This window comes from Benincasa hispida, unplaced genomic scaffold, assembly GCF_009727055.1.
Source record: "Benincasa hispida cultivar B227 unplaced genomic scaffold, ASM972705v1 Contig587, whole genome shotgun sequence".
In the NCBI taxonomy this organism is placed as follows: Eukaryota; Viridiplantae; Streptophyta; class Magnoliopsida; order Cucurbitales; family Cucurbitaceae; genus Benincasa; species Benincasa hispida.
The window spans coordinates 812,772-829,640 of record NW_024064949.1 but is presented as its reverse complement, the minus strand read 5'-3'; the positions used below and the strand labels follow the sequence as shown (position 1 = coordinate 829,640).

General features: G+C 39.0%; 1 protein-coding gene across 10 annotated transcripts in view; it reads left to right on the top strand.

Moving 5' to 3' along the window:
• Positions 1 to 9,040: 9,040 nt before the first annotated feature.
• Positions 9,041 to 16,869, top strand: part of LOC120069766 (kinetochore protein NUF2 homolog) — an 89,352-nt gene continuing 81,523 nt past the window's right edge. For 9 of the 10 annotated variants that reach the window (XR_005479678.1, XR_005479675.1, XR_005479680.1 and 6 more), the window contains exons 1-2: positions 9,041 to 9,474; positions 10,796 to 10,983. Coding sequence is in view for 2 of the 10 variants with exons in the window: in XM_039021564.1 (XP_038877492.1) it covers positions 10,820 to 10,983 (164 nt within the window). In the remaining 8 variants the exon portion in view is untranslated. The remainder of the gene's footprint in view (positions 9,475 to 10,795; positions 10,984 to 16,869) is intronic. The other variant, XR_005479681.1, reaches the window with a different exon arrangement.

The following is a 16,869-nucleotide window of genomic DNA, read 5'->3' as shown; positions in this document are numbered from 1 at the left end:
GATGACAAGAGGCTAGGCGATGGCAAGGCAAGCCTTGGGCGTTGACGTGAGGGCACACTGGTAGTAGACAAGCGGTGAGGGCATGCGGCGTTGGCTTGAGACCTAGCTTAACCCAAGGCTTGCAATGCCATAGTGTCATGCTTGGATAGTAGGCCAAGCGATGGTGGCCAAGGATACGACCAACAAAGGGATAGGCGTTGGGAAGCTTGCAAACCATGCGATGGGACTAGGTATGTGTTGGCCATTGAAGTGTGTGGTCACTATGAGGCTAAAGGATGAAGAAGTGTGCGGCCACTATGCTATGCGTTGATCTTTAGAGGTTAGATGGGCGCAAAGTAAACCATGTGGCTAAGAACACTATGCGACTAAGAGAGGCTTAAGGAAGAATGCATTGAGGAACACCACCATGAGCACATACGAACGTATGGAAGAGTGACTATGCGACCAAGGGAGGCCAAGTGAAATGGAGCTATACGTTGATCATAGGAGACTAGGCATTCAAAGGATGCTATGCGGCCAAGAGGAGGATATGTGATGAGTTGAAGATATTTGGAAATTAAGCTTAAGTAAGTAGGAGGTGGACAAATAGGACTTCATGAAAAGAAGACTTATGCATGAGGAAAACAACTCGAACTTCATGCAAGTAGGAGGTGGACGTACCAAAGAGCATGCAAAATAGGAGTTATGTGCTGAACCATGTATGGAAAAGACAACTCAAAAGGATGAGGAAGAGGTGGGAAGGTTAAGATAGCTGAACATTGCATGGTTTGGACAACTAAGAGTGCCATGCAACCATGTGTCATGCGTTGAGGCATCCAGAAGGGTCAATAAATACCCAAACGAAGTGGAACCTTAGCCCACAACACAAATCTTCAAAGAAGGTTTAGTAGAAGTGTGTGAGGGAAATTTTTAAGGAAGATCTAGCGTTGATCCAAGAAGGCATGCATTGGTATCACAACCATGCGTTGATCAAGTGGTTCCAAGAGGTGGAGATGCTATCAGACAGTGAGGTCATGAAGTAGCATTAATTTGGAATGAGGAGTGCTTCCAAACAACTCGTGCGTTTTGAGTGATTTCAAAGCCATTTGAAAGCTCTGGGTGTCTAGTTTTCAAGGTGGGGATTCCAGAGAATAAGTTCAAAGGAATCGGGCTGGAGAGTGAAGAAAAGACAAAAGGATCGAGCACTCAGATAAACTTGGGCCAGTCTTAATGATTTAAGGATTCCAGCCAAATCATGAGAAGTTCTAATCTTATATTTTAAGGTAAGCCTCCTAGGACAATTTAGAACATGTTTGTAGAAGGAACATTCCTGAAATAACGCTCAGAAAGCTGAGTAATCTAAGCTTGAAGTTGAATCTAGAAATTTGGGTTCAAAAGGAAACCAGGGGAGACCAAGGAACTTGGAAAGAGAGAGAGGTTTCAGCAAAACAAGGCGAGTGGTATCCTTTAAAAGTCTTAAAGCATATATTTTAGAATATATGTTTATGTTGTGAATGAGTAGCCAGAACGAGAATGAGAATAGGTGGTCGGGATGGTTAGGGGGTCAACAGACCTAATTCTTGAGCACGTAGCAGAACCTCATAGGATGGTCAGGGGGCGATGAGGCCTAGCTCCTGAGCCTGTGAGAGGAACTTCGTATGGGATGGTCAAAGCGCCGATGAGCTTAGCTTTGAGCCCATAAGCGGAGATTTATGTGCACATAGGAAACATAGGAGATTAAGCGTCTATGATAAGTATTAGTTTTAACTATCTACCGTGTGTGTAGGTAGGATTGAGAAAGAACTCATTCAAGACTGAGGTTCGAATGATAACCTCGTAATGTGATATGCTTTTATTTCTATAAGTTGAAAGAGATTTGTTAAGTTGTTTACCACTCACTGAGCTTTTTGAAGCTCATTCTTTTCTTCCATGTTTTCTTCCTAAGTAGCAAAAGATGAGAAGTTCCAGGGTGAAGCTAAGGTCAAAGTCTGCCACGACATAGCCACACTTCCAGTTTTAAAGTTATTGTTGTAAACATTTATAGTTAAGTCTGGGAGTTGTATAAACATTATACTGTTTGTAATAAAATAAGGTTGGCCAAACAGTTGTCGTTTATTTCCTTGGCTTGAAGTTTAATGAGGGAATGAGGTTCAGATGAACAGTAGGTATCACAGAAGGGTGGTATCTACCATCCTTACACCTTCTTTCGGTTCCTAGAGGTAGGCTCAGGAGGGGGGTGTGACAAGTTGGTATTAGAGTATAAGTTTCTGGGAAACCTGAGGTTTGTGTTTAGGAAAACCAAAGGTTTGTGTGGTAGAGTAGATTCCATAAGTTTAAGAAAAACCTGGGAATTAGTCAAAGTTAGACTAGAGGAATAGTAGAAGTGGCAGACCTAGTAGACAACCCGTGTTAGAACTCACAACGTTACTTGAAGATCCGTCGAGGAAGGTAAGAATGAATTAAGTTATTCTCAATTAGAATTTAAGATAGGAAAGTTATTTGTAGATAGTTTGGTTCGACGACTAGCTAAGAGACGGCTAGGAGAAGTACCATTGGACAGCCCAAGGAAGTTAATATCAGAGTAGCGTAGCAGAAGCGTAGTAATAGACAAGGTTATAAAGGTTTGCGATAAAGGTTGTTGTGAAACCTTAAACTGAAGTAGGTCCAAGAAAATTTCGAGGACAAAATTTTCTTAAGGTGGAGGTAATTATGAAACTCGAATCCTATTTTTTCCACTTAAGCAAGTAATTAGAGTAATTAACCAGGTATAAGTTAAATCTTATTAGGGAAGAATATTTGGGGAAAAGAAGAAGAAAATTCTAAGTGTTGAAGAAGGGCTTTTTGGTAATTTTGAGTTGAGCCTTAACAGGTGAAATTTTGCTAAGTTTGGGAGCCAAGAGGAAACCATGCATTGGTGTAGGGAACCATTAACGCATGAGGGTTGGTGTGTGTGGTGGCTAAATTTGGCTAAGTGTTGGAAACCTAGGACAACCATGCGTTGAGGCTTGTGTGCCATAGGTGCATTATGTAGTTGGCTATGCGTTGTCACCAAGTGATTAGCCAAAGCCATGTTGGGTGCATGGTTTAGGTTGGCCGAGTAATGATAAGAAGATGCTAGGTGTTGGCCTTACTTGGGAGGTTAGGTAAGCTAAGTGTTGGCCGAGAAGGGCTTAAGCGATGACAAGAGGCTAGACAATGGAAAGACAAGCCTTGGGCATTGACGCGAGGGCACATTGGTAGTAGACATGCGGTGAGGGCATGTGGCGTTGGCTTAAGACCTAGCTTAACCCAAGGCTTGGATGCCATGGTGTCATGCGTGGATAATAGGCCAAACGATAGTGGCCAAGGATGTGGCCAACAAAGGGATAGGCATTGGAAGCTAACAAACCATGCGATGGGACTAGGTATGCATTGGCCATTGAAGTGTGCGGCCACTATGAGGCTAAGCGATGAAGGAGTGTGCGGCCACTATGCTATGTGTTGATCTTTAGAGGTTAAATGGGCGCAAAGTAGACCATGTGGCTAAGAACACTATGCGACCAAGGGAGGCCTAAGGAAGAATGCGTTGAGGAACACCAACATGGGCGCATATGAACACATATGGACACGAGATTAGCGTTAAAGAATTCCTTGCACGTGCATTCCATCATATGGAGGTTCACAATACCGTCCAATCGACTGAAACCTGATCGCACTGAAAATGTGATTTTCTATGTGCCACTTGTAATCCTTAATGTACATAGTCATACTTGTCAATTTCAAATGTGTATCTTTTTCTAGTTAATCGATTCATGAATCCTTAATGTAATCCTTAAGATTGTAATATCTCGCTATCACTTACACAACTTTACTCAAGTTTGTTTCACTCTTTCTAGAAATTTTACTCAAGTTGGCATCTCTGAAAATGTCTCGCTAATCTCGCTATCACTTGCACAACTTCACTCAAGTTTGTCTATTCACAAATCTCTGGAAATGTCTCGCTCTCTCTGCAAACGTCTCGCTAATCTCGCTATCACTTGCACAACTTTACTCAAGTTTGTCTATTCATGAATCTCTAGAAATTTCTCACACTCTTTGGAAATGTCTCGCTAATCTCGCTAAATTTAATCAATTGGTTTCTATTCATGAACATTTTTGGAATTTAATCAAGTTTGTCTATTCATGTTACTCAAGTGTTTGTCTATTCATGTTAGTTTTACACTGATAATTCAAATATCATGTTAGTAAAATTGCATCAATAATATACATAATATACATGTACATCAATAATATGAAGTGTTCGTCCATAGCTGACGTGTCGACTGTAGTGAACCGCTCATGTCCGGGCGACCTACTGAATTAAATCCAAATGATTCAAATGTTGGCCGAGTGTGATTTTCTATGTGCCATTTGTAATCCTCAATGTACATAGTCGGGCTTGTCAATTTCAAATGTATATCTTTTTCTAGTTAATCTATTCACGAATCCTCAATGTAAATCTCAAGTTTGTAATGTCTCGCTGTCACTTACACAACTTTACTCAAGTTTGTCTCGCTTTCTCTAGAAATGTTAGTCGAGTTGGCATCTATGGAAATGTCTCACTAATCTCGCTATCACTTACACAACTTCACTCAAGTTTGTCTATTCACAAATCTCTAGAAATGTCTCGTTCTCTTTGGAAATATCTCGCTAATCTCGCTATCACTTGCACAACTTTACTTAAGTATGTCTATCCACGAATCTCTGAAAATGTCTCACTATCTCTAGAAAAGTCTCGTTAATCTCGCTAATCTTGCTATCACTTGCACAACTTTACTCAAGTTTGTCTATTCACGAATCTCTGGAAATGTCTTGCTAATTTTGCTAATCTCGCTATCACTTACACAACTTTACTCAAGTTTGTCTATTCATGAATCTCTGGAAATGTCTCGCTAATGTCGCTATCACTTACACAACTTTACTAAAGTTTATTTATTCACGAATCTCTGGAAATGTCTCGCTAACCTCGTCGTCACTTGCACAACTTTACTCAAGTTTGTCTATTCATAAATCTCTGGAAAATGTCTCGTTCTCTCTAGAAATGTCTCACTAATGTCGCTAATTTCACTATCACTTACACCACTTTACTCAAGTTTGTCTATTCACGAATCTCTGAAAATGTCTCGCTAATCTCACTAATCTTGCTATCACTTACACAACTTCACTTGAGTTTGTCTATTCACAAATCTTTGGAAATGTCTTGCTCTCTTTAGAAATGTCTCGCTAATCTCGCTAATCTCGCAATCTCGCTATCACTTACACAACTTCACTCGAGTTTGTCTATTCACGAATTTTAGGAAATGTCTTGCTCTCTTTAGAAATGTCTCGCTAATCTCGCTATCACTTACACAACTTTACTCAAGTTTGTCTATTCACGAATCTTTAGATATGTCTCGCTAATCTCGCCAAATTTAATCAATTTGTTGTCTATTCATGAACATTTCTGGAATTTAATCAACTTCGTCCATTCATATTACTCAAATGTTTGTCTATTCATTTTAGTTTTATACTAACAATTCAAATAACATGTTAGTAAAATTGCATCAATAATATACATAATATACATGTACATCGATAATATGAAGTGTTCGTCCACAATTGACATGCCAATTGCATCCTATAGTCACTCATCTTGTCCTAAGTGATTACAGAAGAGGAACTACTCGTCACCAGATGCTCTAAGAATTTTACTACAAATATTCCACAATCTAACGACCCATGCTGCGTGTTCGTAGCAGTAGGTCGGGATATTTTCCAACGAGACGTTTCTATGTCCGACTTCCAACGTGTGAAGTCACAGTAGTGAATAAGTGATGGTAGGGTGTAAGTCAATGGTTCAAGGCAAGACTCTAGCTTCTTCTTCGATGTCATGGACAGTAGTGAATCGAATACGAACAACCGACCTCTATTTAAATCGAATGCAATCAACATCCAATGCAGTCATATTCAGAAGTGTAGTAAATGGTTACTGTTATTCCAATTGTCAGTATGGCGAATCTGTTCCTACACATTTCAAATTGGCAATGAACATTAAAAACACATAATAGTCAACCAACATAGTCATATTCAGAAGTGTAGTAAATGGTTACTATTATTCCAATTGGCAGTATGGTAAATTTGTTCATACACATTTCTGGTTGCCTATAGAATTTATCTTTTATAAACTAAAGAAGGATATTTAGCGTATGCATCCAGAACAAGATATATGTTAGGAGAGCGGAGTTCACTGTATGTACTTGGTCAAAATTACAAAGATTGTAAACTTACGTCACACTTAACCCATGAACTTGGTTCGGTCAACTCTTGGAAAAAGGACTTGAACAATGGCCGAAGTGCGTTTTTTTCAGCCTTGCTGTCTGTATTTATCAACAATCCAGTTCATCATTTATGTGAATACTGCACATGAAACCTCATGCTAAAAGAAGTACTGGATTGTCGCTTTAAACTGTGTTGTAGGTACCTCAGGGAGAGGCTACTTAGTATCCAGACAGTTCAAAGGAAGTTGAACATTAATTTCCTTCTGTTTTGTTATTTTCTTCTTTGGTTCGACTGAAGGTGTGTATTCATCAACAACCTTTCTCTTACATGTTGTTTATCAACTCTCAACCATAACCTACAGAAATATAACAAAATGGTGAATATGTTAAATAACAAATATGAAGAAAGAGATTTTCGAATCACATAATGATCATACCTGTGAATCGAGATGTATGGTGTCAAAGTGTTTCTCAAAAGGTAAACCTCATACTCCTCAGGCTGTACAAGTGAGTCAAAATGTATAGTGTCAGGTTATACATGTGAGGTAGGTAGAAGTGGGGTAGGCGACCTAGGTAGAGACGGGGTAGGTGACCTAGGTGCAAGTGGCGTAGGTGACCTAGATAGAGGCGGGATGGGTGACATGTTAGCATTATGGCCTATCTGTGGAGTGGGGGACCTTGTCGACTCAAACACCATGGAACCCTTCATAGACCGTAATAGAGACAAAATGGTTGACAATCGTGCTTTGATGTCTCTCATGTCCGTCTCCAACTTCGATACACAACCATTCAAGCTCGATATTGAGTTATCAATACTTCGTAGGTACGAATATACAAGATGATCAACATTGGCTCCCTCCCTATGGCCCGAGACCTTTGGCTCAGAACGATCCTCCTCGAGGATAGAATGCTCCTTCTCAGGCTTAAGACGTACGTCACCCACCAGCACATCATGAAACATATTCTTGATGGGGGTGTAAGCAGACTGATGGATGTTCATGTCCGCATCAGATTCGCCGTCCCTCACTCCACCTTCTAAATTATCCCGCTCATCACCTTTCCCACCTTCAGAACTACCGTCTGAACTACTGCCACTCTCTAAACTCTCGGTGTCGGAGTGTACTTGTCTTACAACCCATATATCAATTGGGGTGTCCCGAAACTCCTTCTCAGCATCGGACATGACAAGACCCTATTTGACTTTTGTCTACATTAAGGATTGAACCTAGTAAGATGGTTAGTGTACATTTAACAACCAAATAAACATATTGTGGCTAGATTGCACTTACATTTTGAGACTAAAAAACGTCTCTCTCAAGTACTTTGAATGACACCAAGTGGGAGCATGGCCACCGTAATATACGAGGCACAACTACCTTGCTCTTTCGTGCAATGTTCCCTGCTATCGACAATAGGATCTCGTATGTCCACACCTAAATACGAAACAAGTCATATTTATGACTATGTTAATGTTAAACCAAAGATAAAGTTAAGTAACATCTACCTGGAATGCTTGGGAAAATCCTCGGAGCAAGTACTTCACAACATAATTTTTATTTCCCCTCACCTTCTCCTTGTATAATCCAACCTTATCATTCAATGCATTTCTGAGGGCGTTGAGTGTCCTCTGCCAAATAATTGTACCCCAATCAAGACTGTTGTAATAATCTATGTCTCCAACATCTTCACAAAGAGTACGACCGACAACACTCATTTGCTTGTTCTTACCCATCATTGCAACCTCTGTGTAATATACTAAGGTGATTTTAACAGCATCGTCATCATTTTCAAATACCAAATCCTTGTATTCTTCTTTCAGTAAATTCAGGTGGAATGCGTTTGAGATCGACCGATTACCAAAGTATGTCTTCTCAAGTTATTGTGAGGACTCCTCACTTCGTACAACTTGCATTGGAGACCGCCACAAACCAGTTATCAATAAAAAAGTGTCCTTTGAAAATGTGACGACCGTTCCTCTGACAAGGAAACTAATCGAGTTCGCTCCCTGCTTCTTTACTTCCCTCAATAACATATGGGGGATAAGTGGGTTGTTGAATACAAATTCAATGTCTACAAATCGCCCAAAAACTGTTCTCTTGAACATCTTTAACTGCCTTCTGGTAAGCTTCTCCTTCACAATCTTGTTGGCATTCACAATGTGGGCTAGGCTCGTTACTTGCCTGGGAAACCTACTAGCTTCATGTATTTTCAAAGCTTTTGACATCTTGAATTACTCCTGCATTGTATGAACATTCAATTTATCAGTTAGCAGGTTCGTACTTAAAAGAATCATTAACAATACATACTGTTAAAGTCTCTCGCCAATCTCGCTTATGTCGCTCTTGCCCATCTTGCTTATGTCGCTCTCGCAAAACTCGCGCTCTACCTTGTCTGGCTCTAACTATACCTTATTCGTCCTCAACCATTGCAGAACACGTCGAAAACACATCGAAACCCAAAATAAAAAATAGACGTGACTGATTAAGCCCCGAAACCCAAACAAATGAAACCAACCTAAACAGACGAAACCAAGAACTTCACAAACGAATCCAACTTAAACAGATGCAACACTACATGCAAGACAAAAATTAAATTCACTTACCCAAGACTTCAATTACGACAGTAGATGGATGATGATTTTGCAAAACAAGATTGAACGACACTACACGAGAATTTTGAGCGACTGGAATGACCGTTGTGTTTGAGCGTACAAGTATCATATAGAATGGAGGGGATTTTTGCAATCTCACATCAAGATGACATAAATATTGGGTCATCCGCCCAAATTTCTCAAATTGTGGAATTGGAAGCCACGAAATGGAAGAAGATTTTTATTCGAGCTTAAGAAAACTCGAACACACATCCCGCTCTCACCATTCACCCACAACATAAGCAAACCCACACCCACACCGCCGCCGCAAGCCTTTGTCCTTCGCCGCCCCTGATCGCGTCGGTTGCCTAGTCGATTGCCGTCCCCGTTGCCGTCGTGTTCACCGGCAGCAGTAGTTCGCGACACCCATGGCGATTTAAACGTCCACGACTTCAATCCCGCCACCAGTAGCTTTGTAGCAGCGTTTAATCTCAGCGACGCGCAGACCCACAACCCAAAAAAGGATCCCGTTTTGGATTACCCATGGCTAAAGGTGTTTAGATCTGCAAGCTCGAACCTTTTCGATCATAAACCAGCAAGCTTTGGAGCTCTTTCCTTAAGATTCAGCAGGTAATGACTAGTTTAAATCATTTTTGAATTGATTTGGAGTGCTATAAGTTAGGCTATAACACGTGACTTTACTATGTTTTCAACATCGAGCTAAGTTTGGACTCATCAAGAGTTAAGAACAACGCTGGACAAGGAGGGGTCAGTAGGCCTGCTCAGTGTATTTTTGGGGTTGACACAAATTAAAGAAGTTAAAAGAAGTCCAAATTTGAGGGTTTTTATGGACTTATCTCGAGACCAAAATAAAAGAATTAGATAAGGCTAAGCAAGAGAAAGATTAGTTTACTTGTGCTTTGTTGTTTCTTGAAGTTTATGTGAGAAAAACTAAATAGAAGAGAAGTGTTGGAATGGAAGAAGAAAAGAGGGAAAGAAATATAGCAAAATTTGGTAGATTGAATAAGGAGGAAGAAGATGATGAATAGTGAAAGGAAAAGATGTGTTATTTTATCATTAAAAGTACACCAAGGTAACAAATGAAGAAAATGCATAGTGGACTTGAGCTTGAATCCATAAAAATTATTGAAAATGGATGAAAATTAAATCTGGTGTTAATTAAGTGATGTTCTGCTCTAGTTAATGTTCTAAGTCTTGACACATTAGTGACATTATTATTTTAGGCCAATTAGAGATCGAAGATGGCTTGTGACTCAAAAATCTCATCCCAATAGTATTGTGTGGTTATTTTGCAAACACTTTTACCATTTTAACAATTTATGATTTCTTTTGAGTTTTTGAAACAAATTATGATTTATGTTTTTACAATCGATTGTGGTACTTGAGATTTCAAAGAACTTGCGCTCATTTCCTAATTATTTACTATTGAAAAAAACTTACGTGTATGATATCTTGGTTTAGCATAATTGAATTTCAAGAGATATATGTTTATGCAACCACTATATATCTTGGTGTCTTTATCTCTTGCTCGGTTTAATTTGTTGCTGCAAATTTGCCTTCTGTTTCAAGTGTTTTTAGGGTTCAGTTTTTACAATAGATCATGTATTGGTGAAGTAACAATATTTTCCCCCCATTTTGGATGCGATCATTTCTTATTCATTCTTTAGATTATGCCTATATTGATTGCATTCACAATTTTGCAGAATGATTGATTTAATGTCACCTTGCAAATTTGAGAACTTATTTGCTAATGAAATGGGGATGGAGATTTCCCCTTGGAATCTCACAAGAATTCATACATGGCGAGAATCCATCCTTGATCCATGCCCAATTTTTTAATTCTATAGGGACTGGTGTCAATTTTGTCTATCTTGTTGTCTTCTCCGTCCTTGCAAATACATTCTTCTACTTTTGAATTTTGAATTTTCAGGGTATTGAAGAGACGTAGTTGGCAATGTCAAAGTATGATTTTCCAAGGCTTCCACGGGCAGATATTGCATTGCTACTAGCAGATTACCAAATTGCTGCTGTAACAGAGCGGGACCTCCTTCATCCTTCACTAGATTTGGTTTCAGATCTCTACACACGTTTAATGATCTACCTCGACTTTCTCCATGAGTATTTTCTCAGCTTATACCCATTATTTGAACAAGTATTTGAACTAAGTTTTGAAAGAGTGAAAGAAAAAAGGTTATTTCCATGATACCATGTTAGAATTCGCTCCTTTCAGCACATTGATATCCACAAGGTTTATGTTGTGGATATGATGTCAAATAACTTGGTCGGCTTTTTCTTCTGTGCTTCGAAGAAAATTTATATAAATATGATAGTCTTATCTCTCCATCGTTTGTTGATAATAGGAATTGACGTAATCCATAATTCACGTTTGGTTTCTTAGAGAATTCAAAATTATAGAAATTGAATAGAAATTTCAGTTCTCAAGAGAATTCAAAATTATAGAAATTGAATAGAAATTGACAAACTACAAGGTAATCTAGATAAATGGAGAAGATACAACCTATCTAGAGGAGGAAGGGTGACTCTTTGTAAGTCAGTTTTCTCAAATCTTCCTACTTACTACATGTCTTCTTTCTTGATACCAAGAAAGGTGTTATCCGATTTAGAAAATTTTTTGAGGAATTTCTTTTGGGAAGGCCACAAAGGGGGAAAATAAACCATTTAGCTAAATGGGAGCAGGTGTCTAAAGCTCAAGAGGAAGGAGGACTAGGGCTGAGAGGTTTAAAAGAAAAAAATTTGGCTCTTTTAGCAAAATGGGGCTGGAGATTTATGAATGAGAACTCCTCCCTTTGGTGTAAAGTGGTCAAAAGCATTCATGGCAGCAACTTGTTTGGTTGGCACACTTCAAGCAAGGCAGGCTGCAGTCTTAAAAGCCATTGGATAAACATTTCAAGCTCGTGGCAGAAAGTGGACAATTTGGCTGTTTACGTCTTAGGTAATGGCCGCAAAATTGGCTTTTGGTTGGATGCTTGGGTAGGCAATCCTCCTTTTAAGACCAGATTCCCTACTTTATTCCGTTTAACTACCCAACCAAATGGCTCAATGTCGGATCATTGGGATCAAAGCTTTTCCTCTTGGAACATTTCTTTTAGAAGATCACTTAAAGAAGAGGAAATTTCTGACTTCCAAGCGTTGTTAAGCATAGTTGCACAAATAGAAGTGAAGGATGCCCTCGATACTCGTTCATGGTCACTGGAATCCAATGGTCTTTTTTCGGTAAAATCCTTAGCCACTCACCTCCGCAAAGCCCCTCCAGTCGATAAACTCCTCAGTCAAGCTCTTTGGAAGTATAAAAGCCCGAGGAGAATAAACATAGTTCGATGGATAATGATTTTTGGAACTTTAAACTGTTCAAGTGTGCTGCAAAAGAAGCTTGCCTTCCATTACATTTCTCCCAATAGTTGTGCTTTGTGTAAAAGGAATTGGGAAGATCTCCAACACCTTCTCTTCGATTGCGTTTATGCTCAAAACTGCTGGATTTCACTCTTCAAGTTCTTCAACTTAAGCTGGGTTTTTGGGGCAGTATTTAGAGATAACATCCAGCAACTGATAGTAGGTCCAAGCCTTAAGAAATCTCATCAAATTTTGTGGGTCAATGCAGTAAAGGCAGTGTTATCTGAGTTGTGGTTTGAACGGAACCAAAGAATCTTCCAAGACAAGGAAACTCCATGGTTTACAAGGTTTGATGCAGCCAAGCTTAAAGCCTCACTTTGGAGCTCTCTCAATAGCACCTTCGCAGATTACTCTAGCCAGGAAATCAGCTTGAATTGGCATGCCTTTCTTTCTCCGACATTTTGAAGCCTCCTTTCCAAAGGATTTTTAGCTACCACTGTTCTGTTTTATTTTGTTCTTAGGTTGTCTTGTTTTTTAATTTGTCCCCCAGTTGTAGATTGTCTCTCTTTGCAATGTTTTGAACCTTGTATTTTCAGTTGCTGCTAGTTTTCGGAAATGATGAGGATGCTAAGGGGGTGTCAACCTAGTTGAGATGTCCTGGTGCACCCACTGATCCTTTTTGTATCCTTGTATTTTGAGCATTAGTCTCATTTCATTTTCTTAATGAATAAAGAGAACTTGTTTCCTTTAAAAAAAAGGATGTCTTTGAGGATTTTTACCACAATGGTAAGCTCAACTCATGTATTAAGGAAAATTTCATTTGCTTAATCCAAAAGAAGGAGGAGGCAGTTTTGGTAAGAGATTTTACACCCTTTAGCCTATCCACCATTGTTTACAAGATAATAGCTAAAGTCCTCGAAAAGGCTCAAAAGAATCATGCCAAGTTTAATAAGTCCAACACAAAGTGCTTTCATAGAAGGTAGACAAATTCTTGACCCGATTCTAATAGCAAACTTGGCAGTGGAAGATTATAGAGTCGAGAAGAAACAAGGATGGATCCTAAAACTTGATCTAGAAAAAGCTTTCGATAGAGTTGATTGGGAGTTTCTTGAAAAAATTCTTCATGGAAAAAACTTCCACCCCAAATGGATTTCTTGGATTATGGGCTGCATCTAACCCCAAATTTTCCATATTCATTAATGGAAGACTAAGAGGAAGACTTTTGGCCACAAGAGGAATTAAACAAGGAGACCCACTTTCTCCCTTCCTCTTCCTTTTAGTCAGTGAAGTCTTAACCACCCTGGTAAAAAAAATACATGAAAAAGGGTTGTATGAAGGGTTTGTGGTAGGAAATGATAATACTCATATCTCCCTTCTTCAATTTGCAGATGATACTTTATTATTTTGTAGATATGATGATGGAATGCTAGAGAATCTCCGAAAAACTCTTGCTTTATTCGAGTGGTGCTCTGGTCAGAAAATAAATTGGGAAAAGTCAGCCATCTGTGGAATCCACATAGAAGAAGTTAAGCTACGGACAATAGCCTCAAGGTTAGGTTGTAAAACATTGCACCTTCCTTTTTTATACCTTGGTCTTCCCTTGGGTGGATACCCAAAAGGAATGGAGTTTTGGCAGCTGGTTATTGATAAATTTCAGAATAAACTGGACAAATGGAGAAGATATAATCTGTCAAGAGGTGGTAGGGCAACTTTATGCAATTCAATCCTCTCTAATCTACCAATCTACTATGTGTCCTCCTTTTTTATGCCAGAAAAGGTGATCTCTTCTATAGAGAGAATTATAAGAAACTTCTTTTGGGAGGGCCACAAAGGGGGGAAACTAAACTACTTGGTAAAATGGGAGATTGTCTCTAAAAAGCAAGAAGATGGAGGGCTGGCTCTAGGAGGATTGAAGGTAAGAAACTTGGCACTTTTAGTTAAATGGGGATGGCTTTTTATGCAAGAAAATACCTCTCTTTGGAGACAAGTTGTTATGAGTATCCATGGAAGAAGAATCTTTGATTGGCACACTTCTGGTAAGGCATCATGCACCCTTCGTAGTCCTTGGGTAATTATCTCATGATCGTGGTTGAAAGTAGAAATATTGGCAGCCTTTAAACTAGGAAATGGCAGCATAATAGCTTTTTGGCAGGACCCTTGGATTGACACTACTCCCCTTAAAAACAGGTTTCCTTCCTTGTTTGGAATTGCCACCAATTAGAATGGTTTTGTTTTGAATCATTGGGATCCTCAAACTTTTTCATGGTCATTATATTTCAGAAGACTTTTAAAGGAAGAAGAAATCTCAAAATTCCATAATCTGCTCTCCTTGGTGTCCAAGAAGGAGCTTTTAAACTGCCAAGATTCTCGTACATGGTCCCTAGAAGCCTGTGGTTCCTTCACAGTAAAATCATTAATTAAACATCTTTCTTTGGCTTCACCTCTTGACATTTGCCTTCAGAAAGCTTTATGGAAGTCCAATAGTCCTCGAAGAGTAAACATTACAATATGGATCATGCTTTTTGGAGCCCTAAACTGCTCTTCAGCCTTACAACAAAAACTGCCCCCCCATTTTCTTTCTCCCAATCAATGTGCTTTATGTAAATCAGAAGGGGAAGATCTCCAACACATCTTCTTTGACTGTATTTATTCCAGAAACTTTTGGAGATCTCTTTTTAAAAGCTTCAATATTTGTTGGGTATTCTACAACATTTTTAGAAGCAATGTGCAGCAGCTTCTTATTGGGCCTTTTCTCAAGAAATCTTCAAATCTGTTATGGATTAATGCAGTAAAAGCCTTCCTCGTTGAACTATGGTTTGAAAGAAATCAAAGAGTTTTCCAAGACAAGGAAACTCCTTGGTTCGCTCGGTTTGAGGCTACCAAACTTAACGATTCACAATGGTGCTCTCTATCTAAAGTATTTGTGGCATACTCTCTTCAAGATATATGTTTAAATTGCAAGCTTTCATCCATTTGGACTGACAGAAGCATAAAGTGAAGGGTCTCTTTTTCCAGCCCAGTGTGGTCTAGCAGCTTAGAATCTTGATTTTGTTTTTCATTTGCTTCGTATTAAGTTCTTTGAAGGATGTTTTCTGTACCTCTTTTGTCTCTTTTGTTGCTTTGTAAGAGTTACTCTTATCTTTGATATTTGAGTTAGTTTGGTTTGGACATGATGAGGGTGCTAAGGGGGTGTCAACCTAGTTGAGATGTCCGGGTGCGCCTCCTGATCCTTTGTTATGTATCTTTTTATTTCAAGTACACATCTCATGTACTTTCTTTTTATTCATTAATAAAAAGTCTTGTTTCCTTTTCCAAAAAAAAAAAAAAAAAAAATCTCTGTTAGACCGTTTTTTCATTTCTAAAGCTTGGGATGAGGAGTTTGAAAGCTCTAGAGTCAATAGACAAGTCCGCACTTTCTCTGATTATTATCCACTCTTACTAGAAGCTGGCTCAATCAGTTGGGGCCCCTCCCCTTTTAGATTCTGCAATAGCTGACTACTCAACAAGGATTGTGTCAAAATCATCGAGACAGCTTGGTCGAGTTGTGCTGCTGATGCTTGGGCCAGCTTTGCCCTTAATCTAAAGCTGAGAAAAGTAAAATCAGCAGTTAAGGCTTAGCACTTCAAATTTCAAGAAGATCAAAGAAGGAAAGAAGAGGGGCTGTTAAAAGAAATTGAAAAATGGGATGCTCTTTCTGAAAGTTCTACTCTCTCTAACAGTGAAAATGCTATTCGATCCTCTCTGAAAGTTGAATTAATGTCACTCTATAGGCTGGAGGAAATTAATCTAATTAAAAAAAGTAAGTTAAACTGGCTCAAATTGGGAGATGAAAATACGAGCTTCTTTCATAGATTTTTAGCAGTAAAGAAGAGAAGAAACTTCATCACTGAACTAGTAGATGATCAAGGGGTGCCAACTAAATCTTTTAGAGAAATTGAAAGCCTAATCCTGAATTTTTATGGTAGCATCTTTCTTAAATGCCCGGGGAGGAGGCACATACCCTTGAATTTAGATTGGCCTTGTATCAATTCTAACCATAATCTAATGTTACAAGCTAAGTTCTCAGACTCAGAAATCAAATCAACCATAAAAAACCTCGGGAAATGTAAAGCCCTTGGCCCTGATGGTTTCACTATTGAGTTTCTGTTGAAATTTTGGAACCTGGTTAAGTCAAGTTTCCACTCCACTTTTGAGGCATTCTACAAGAATGGAAGATTTAATGCTTGTATAAAAGAAAACTTCATCTGTTTAATTCAAAAGAAGGAAGTAGCAGTTGCGGTCAAAGATTTCAGGCCAATCAGTTTAACTACTTGTGACTTATAAGGTCATTGCAAAGGTGCTGGCCGAGAGACTAAAATTGGTGATGCCAAATATCATTTCTCCTTCCCAAAGTGCATTCATTGAAGGAAAGCAGATTCTGGATCCTATTCTTATAGCTAATGAAGCGGTGGAAGAGTATCGAGCTAAAAAGAAGAAGGGGTGGATTCTCAAGCTAGACATGGAAAAGGCCTTTGACCGTGTTGACTGGGATTTCTTAGAAAAAGTGTTGAGAAACAAGAATTTCAGCCAGAAATGGATAGAGTGGATAATGGGGTGTGCCAAAAACCCAATGTTTTCAGTCTTCATCAATGGTAGACCAATGGGAAGAGTGGC